This window comes from Hyalella azteca, unplaced genomic scaffold (assembly GCF_000764305.2).
Source record: "Hyalella azteca isolate HAZT.00-mixed unplaced genomic scaffold, Hazt_2.0.2 contig2766, whole genome shotgun sequence".
In the NCBI taxonomy this organism is placed as follows: domain Eukaryota; kingdom Metazoa; phylum Arthropoda; class Malacostraca; order Amphipoda; family Hyalellidae; genus Hyalella; species Hyalella azteca.
This window is the reverse complement of record NW_025933028.1, coordinates 450,468-458,298: the sequence shown is the minus strand read 5'-3', so window position 1 is coordinate 458,298 and position 7,831 is coordinate 450,468. Positions and strand designations below refer to the sequence as shown.

At 38.6% G+C, this 7,831-nt stretch overlaps 1 protein-coding gene across 1 annotated transcript; it reads left to right on the top strand.

Annotated features, from left to right (window-relative positions):
• The first annotated feature begins 1,764 nt into the window (after positions 1-1,764).
• On the top strand, positions 1,765-7,630 carry LOC108667471 (probable uridine nucleosidase 2). Its single transcript, XM_018154495.2, has 7 exons — positions 1,765-2,358; positions 2,562-2,739; positions 3,441-3,557; positions 3,722-3,897; positions 5,221-5,389; positions 6,214-6,275; positions 6,678-7,630. The coding sequence occupies exons 1-7, from the start codon at positions 2,152-2,154 to the stop codon at positions 6,822-6,824; spliced, it is 1,056 nt and encodes a 351-aa protein (XP_018009984.1). The 5' UTR covers positions 1,765-2,151; the 3' UTR covers positions 6,825-7,630.
• Positions 7,631-7,831: the final 201 nt, after the last annotated feature.

Below are 7,831 nucleotides of genomic sequence, written 5' to 3'. Positions count from 1 at the left end.
CTGTTCTGAGGTTGACAGGCAAAACCTTGAATGGATCTGTCTGATCTACTAATTAGACGTAGATAGACCTGAGGGGTTTTGGTTCATTTATAAATTGTCCGAATAACAGATTAAATACTCATCGGCCAGGGAAGGATAAATAACAAGTCGTGTATCTAAGCTTAAGTATTGAAGAAAGGTTCATGGGATACACTCGATAGAAGTTACAGGATCAAGCACAGTATGTGCAGTAGATTGGGAGATAGAGTTAACGACACTACATATTGGTCTGAGTGCCGGAGTCTGCATGACTGCAGCTGAAGGCTGTCTGCCTAAGACTGAGACTCTGCTGGGACTGACTAACAGTGCGCTTTCTCAGCTTATATACGCGGTGACCCACGAGTAGTGACGTCACAGAAGGTGACGTAATAGTCAGTAATGACATCACAACCTGACAGTAAAGAGCTTGTACACGGGCCACGGGGCTAGCATTAGCTGGAAGTACTCACACTCCGAAAATTGGTATGATTTATTCTTCCGATGCGAGTAGCTGATGCATCTGCGTCTGAAGCCGTTCAGGGGCCATACTTTCAAAACTCGCTAAGTGAACGAAAGTACTTGAGCTCTATTTTCTTGTCTGTGATTGGTGGATTTTGCCAGGTTGTTAATGTGCCGTCCAGTACGGCAGTAGCGCTGCGACAGCTTTAGTATCCACGTACGTGCTGCTCTGTATTCTTGTGGCAAGTGCTTCTAATGTTATGAACTATGTCATGTCCCAGCAACGACGGTTCTAAGAACGTCAAGCGGTGTTCAGATGATATTGAACTATTAGAATAGAATAGAAGTGTCGGCGTTGAAGAAATAGGCCCATGGCCTATTATATAGAATATTATAGATGTTCTATATTCTTCTTATAGATGTTCATTCTTATAGATGTTCTAAAAGTACGATCTACTGCGAAATGTACGTCACCATGAATATTCCAACATTAACTAATTGAAAAAAAATAATATAACTCAGTACTCACAGCAGTGAGTGACAGAGAGCGCATTTTCTCGGACAGACGGACGGACAGACAGACGGACATAGCGAGCACAATAGTGCATTTTTTCCATAGATGAGAAAATGCGCTAAAAATTGCGTTTTGAAACTGAATCGAGACTATATTAGATCTCTCACCCACACTCTGCACTGCTCTACAAATTTTTTCCCCACCTCAGCTAGAGTGGCATCTATGCCACGAACTGCTTCATCAAGCGCCTCCTCAAACTCGTCTTTTCCGTTACGTTCCATATTCCACCATGCACCGACCTCGCTCGAAGACTTCCAACTACGCACTGGCACCGGCAGTCCAGCACCGGTCAGTGGCCGGTGGACTGTTTATAAAATACTCTCCTCGTGTATAGGCTCTCAGCCGGCAAAACTGGGAGTGTGAAAACTAGCAGCTAATACTGGCCCCGTGTAATATCTTAAGCATCGTTTTTGCTGCACTTTACCATGCTTGACAAAGTTAGCCCACGGAGTTCGTCTGCTTATTTCGGCGCATATTATTAGTGTTTTTATATTAGTCTATATTCTTCATTTGTTGAACTGTTTTGCGTCTATTATACTATTAACTTTATGTGATGTTACAGTCATATTATATTTTTTGGATGCAGCCGACATTTTTCATCCACTGACCTATTTGAATTGATGAAATGCCACATTTCATATGCGGCCTATAGCACCATGCATTGTTAGAGCTAATTATTTCTTTGTCATTGTGATGAATATTTTTTTGCCAGTCAAATATGACTGGAAAAAATATATTGTTTCCAGTCAAATATGACTGGAAACAACAAATCAGAAACCACAAATAATAGACTAAGTTTATTTTATTTCCTTAGATCGTTTTATTTCTTACAGTTGATTTTGTTTCCATAATTCAATTTGAACGAAAGAGATTCAAGTGTCACTATCTACTGTACCTTCAATGACACATGAACCGTCACTCAGCAGAGACTGCTCTCAACTCGTCGCTCGTCAATACTCAGAACTGGTAGTTGTTCGATCATCATATAATAATTAAAAAGCTATTTCAATTTCGCTTAAAATTTATGGTCCAGTTTTGTTTATATAATAGATCATACGAATTGAAGGGACATAAGTGCTGTGTTGCATTGACGTTAGACCATGAGTGGAACCGACGACCTGCCTCGGATCATCGTCGATACCGACGCAGGGATAGACGATGCAGGGGCGCTATTCATGCTGCTGGAGGCCCACAAGAAACGTCTCGTGAACATCGTGGCCATTACCACGTGCCACGGTAACACCACCGTCGATAATGTCAATAGGAACGTACTGAGGATTCTCGACAAAATTTCCATGCTCGATCAGGTACGCGCTAATAAATATTACAATTATAGTTTCTGTTTTACGCTCGGTTTCGCTTGATCTTGAGCTGATTATCCAATTTACAGTGTTATTGTTGGACACTTTTCTTTTAAGGTTTTAACGTTAATGTGAACGGTCGAATCTCAGTCTATCGTCTTTCTTATAGATAGTATTTTTAGCGTTTTTACCTTATTATGCTGTTCCAGATTCCCGTATTTAGCGGCACCAAGAGTCCCATTACTCGACCATACTTTATAAATGAGACCGAATTTCACGGCCAAGATGGTTTTGGAGACTCGGATCTCCCTCATCCCGACCCTCAGAAGCATCTGCAGAAGATGCCTGCCAGTCTCAAGATTGTGGAAGAAGTCCAGAAGCGGCCTGGTGAGAGCTATATACACTAATAAATATTACTGGGCCATGTTATCCAAACAGTGATTAACTTTCTTGCTTACAGCACACGGGCAGGGAGCGACCGTAGCTTCGATATTTGCTAACCAAACTGATCCGGAGTGACCTCACACGAGGCAAGAAGTGCTTCGCTATTTGAATAAAGTCTCATTAATTTTTCTTTGTATGGTTTCTATGCTGTGTGTGAGTGAAAAATCAACATCTAAAACTAAAACCAAAAATTTATTCTATTTTAAACATATACTCCATAACTGGGTTGCTATTGAGGCTGAAGGTAAAAGGTGTAGTTATTTATATAGGAAGCAGAGACTCTAATTTTTCCAATCCAATATCATCGAATCAATGTGGAACTCTAAAAGAACCTAATTCTTCCATTTTATATTGCTCAAAATGACATCTATCCCAACTGCATGACGGATGAGCTTTTTTTTCTGTAAATATATATAATTTATTCATAAACCATATTTCTCATTCTTTCATGGTAATTTTTTCAATGAACTTGTTAGAGTTTTGTTATTGATCTAATTTTAATTGTATTATATTGCGATACTCAGCTGATTAAAACACGTGGAAGTGTATGATTATCTTAGAAATTATTAATATATATTTATATTTACGGTTCATGTGGAGACATACAAAAAATTTCCGAGATTTAAATTCAAGTCATGCGCCAGGATCGATCAATTTGCTGGCTATCGGGCCTCTGACGAACGTGGCCGTAGCCAAGATGCTGGAGCCTCGTCTGCTGTACAGACTTGCCAGTCTACACATCATGGGCGGCAACACCACAGGTCTGAAAACTTTACTATATGAAATTAAGTTGAAATATAATATCACATTTTTACAAGGTAAAATCACTTTTATTGTCATTTGTCCAAAGTTTTCATATTCGATGTCTTCGCACGTACGTCGAACCTCAACGACGTTCACCAAATTCTTGACATTTGTGTCTCAGGGGAGGGCAACGAATCAGCGTGCGGGGAATTCAACTTCTTAAATGACCCTGAAGCTGCTCAGAATGTGCTGAGCTGGGACGGTCCGAGCTCAGCTGAATCAGAAGCTGAGTCAAAGTTGTGCCCAATATTCATCACGCCCTGGGAGACTTGTCTGTGCGCAATCAACATCCCTTATGTGGGTATCTGTGACCAAATTCATTCATGTTATGTAGTACACGAACGGTATTCTCCAAGTTAGGAAATTGTATTTGTGTGTTTTCTCACTCCTTACCGTGTGCCATTAATCATTATATCAAAATCTGTACAATCTTTTTATTTTTGGTGCAGACATCGAACAAAGATGCCTGAAGTGGTGCCAAAAATTTAGCTAATCTCATTCCGTGGGGGATTGCGAGAGATCTGTAATTAATCTAGACTCGGTGATATGGTAAAATCTAAAAAAGCTATCTTCTTATTCCTTCTTGAATAAGTATTTTCATTGACGAGCTCTAGTACTTCAATCATTTTTAATAAAAAAATTTAAAATTCATTTAAAAAAAAAATTCTTTAAAATTCATTTTTGTGCCATTACACATTTTCGTACCGCTTTTTTCTTCTCGCACATGGGTTTTCAAGAATTTTAAGCCTAATTCACAAATGTTGAGCAATAAGCGCAGTCTGCAATGGAATAAAATGCCCGCGAGTGCAGGCTTGTGATGGATATCCATATCAAAATTGATATATATTAATATAAATGACCAAGTGATATTGACAGTATGTATTATAAGTTATATTCAATGCACTAGACTAGAGCATCGGCTTGCCTTGAACAACTTCTAAAGTTATATTTATATGAACATTGAATTTTTGACATTTATTTGAAAATAGTTATAATTTAACATAAATGTTCAAGTTATATTAACAGCATATACTGTATCATCTGTTAAACTCAAAGCACAAGAGTGCAGGCTTGACTTAGACTTCATCTTCAATAGTATTTAAATGGATATAGTATTTATCCATTATATAGTATCCATTACTTATCCATTATAGTATTATATAGTAGTAACATATCATCTGTTAAACTCAAAGCACAAGAGTGCAGACTTGACTTAGACTTCATCTTCAATAGTATTTAAATGGATATAGTATTTATCCATTATATATAGTATCCATTACTTATCCATTATAGTATTATATAGTAGTAACATATCATCTGTTAAACTCAAAGCACAAGAGTGCAGACTTGACTTGGACTTCATCTTCAATAGTATTTAAACGGATATAGTATTTATTCACGGACATTTATATGTATTTTATAATATACGAGTACAACCGATTTTGATATTATATATCATGAGTTGTATCCAGAATGAGTTGTATTACACTTTATCCAGAATCATTATTCGTCGCCTAAGTGTAATTGAAAATGAAGTTTTTAGAAAACTTGAAAAACTGTTGAAACTCTATATAAAAATAAAGTCCGATTTATTATTTCTGAGTTGTGTTCACTACCCAGGAGTACAGACTCGAGTTAGGTCGTCTTGAGACGCCACAAGCTGCGCTGCTGAACGCTGGCGAGGCTCGTACTATGGACAAGAAGCTCTTCAGGACGTGGATCACGTGCGACCAGATCGCTGCCGCGTGGATGCTCGACGTGCTCGTGGGTGACGCGCTCAAGTCCACGGGTAATGTTGTTATATTTCGCTGAATTGTGATTCACTCATTCATTATTTGTACTTTCATTCGCATGCAGTTTTTCAACGTCTGACAATTCGTTCATGCAACATTTGTTTCATTCACGTAGTAGCCTGTATGCTCGTGTAAATCTGTCATTCACGTGCAAACAATCATTCACCGTAAACTTGGTCATTCATAGGCAATTCATTTATTCACGAACAAGTCTTTCATCCACGAGCAATTTTTTTTCATTCACAAGCAACTGTGCCATTCACTGGCTAATGTCTCATTCACTGATCCATACGTAGTTCAATGAATGACGAGCAATGAATGTTCAATGAATCCTCAAGCGAATCATCGACATGTAGGTCATTCACTCGTTCATCATTTTTTTCGATTGTCGTTCACGTCTAGTGCATTTGTTTTTTAGCGTTACACACGATGCTAAATAAAAAAGTTTACACTCTTGACGACCTTTACAATACGTGGTCAAACAACGGTAGCCCACCGCCGGCACCATTAGCTCTGCCTTCCTCTCTAAAGGTATTGGAAGCTTGGTCCTTCCCGAATATTTTACCTTCTCTTTGCTCGTTGTTTCTTTTGACATTGCAGATTTGTTTCTCTTCCTTTTTTTCTTCTTTTTATTTTTTTGACCCACTTCCTCCTTTTTCCGTCCACCCTTCATCGTCAACCAATGAACCGAACTCCTTGTAGTACGTGGACCCAGGCGTCTCAAACAATAACCTTCACACTTCGCGCGTCTATGATAAAATAGTTTGGAAAAATAATAAACTCTTGATTTATATGCGCTAATTTGTTATTCGTTTACCAGGAGAAACGAGGGAAGCGCTTTGTCTTGCAAAAATGGAAACCTTCGTCTCGGTTGAAGTGCAGGTTGGTGTGAAATTATTCTGGCTCTAAACGTGCCATGGTTGTATTGCTGACATCACTGCTAAATACATAATTTCCTGCTGAAATCATTTGCTTTACATTTAAACCTAATTTTTGAACCCTTTATTTTTCGATTAACCATTATTTTAGTTTTTCATTCTAAGCGTCACATATATGTATCTAAATATAAGTTTACCTGGTCCTAACTATCTATTTGAATCTGTCAACTTCCGAAAAATCGGTGAATGGCGTATTTAGCTGCAAAATTGACCACGTTTGTACGCTGCTCCAAGTTTATTGGGTCTTCTAGAGGACAGAATATGCCAATTCATATGCTAGTGAAGATTGTTTGAATTTCTATCTAATAATAAAATTGTTAATGACTTTTGTGGGTTCTGGTATCAGGGCACGCACACCAGAGGGCAGATGATCTTGGACCGCTGCCCCTTCAAGAGGTTCGTCTCTTACGCCGTGCCCGCCTCGCTTCTCACCGCCGTCAACATTGCTACCTACAAGCGATATCTCACCATGGCCTTTGGTGGCGAGTTTTAGTTCTTCACCATGGCCTTTGGTGGCGAGTTTTAGTTCTTCACCATGGCCTTCGGTGGCGAGTTTTAGTTCTTCACCTTGGCCTTCGGTGGCGAGTTTTAGTTCTTCACCTTGGCCTTCGATGGCAAGTTTTAGTTCTTCAACATGGCCTTCGGTGACGAGTTTTAGTTCTTCAACATGGCCTTCGGTGGCGAGTTTTAGTTCTTCACCATGGCCTTCGGTGGCGAATTTTAGTTCTTCACCATGTCCTTCGGTGGCGAATTTTAGTTCTTCACCATGGCCTTCGGTGGCGAGTTTTGGTTCTTCCAGATGATGGTTAGTCCTTTGGCCACAGCCTTTGGTAGAGAGTTTTAGTTTTTCAGCTAATGATAAGCCCTTTTTATACGTGAAAGGCGAAAATTATCTTCGACAACACGGACGTTTTTTTTAAATAAGAAACTTCCATTTTATGTATAATAGTAAACTGATTTGATATTTCGTCCGTTGCAGCCTTCGGTAACGAAAGGCTGCTCATAGAAAAAAATTGGGCCTAGGCAAATCGAAGCAGGTAGTATATGTTCATGAATTTTGATCATTATTAAGTCTGATTCAAATATTCATTTACGTGTACAGAAAATTTGATACGCGCGACTCTGTAAACTGTTCAGATTGTTGTTCGTTCACTTTAACAACGGAAACAAACCTGTTACTTTCAGTTCTACTCAAAAGCCTAAATAATGGATTGACTAAGATAGTCGAAAGGAGCTACAAATACCTGATTTTAATATGAAAAATCACAAACCTGATTTTGATCAGAAAAATTACAAATAGTGAAACTAGTTCCGATTTATATTGATATTGTGACTAATCTTTTAATTATAAAATGGACGAGGCTTAAGTGATTCATTGCGAACTTTTATCTTATTTATTTACTCAGTGAATGATCCGAGGTGCTGAAGCAATGAGTCCTCTACATGCATGGATGCTTTCGGAGCTCTAAGTGATAATCTTTTACAGTGTTGTAAGATAAT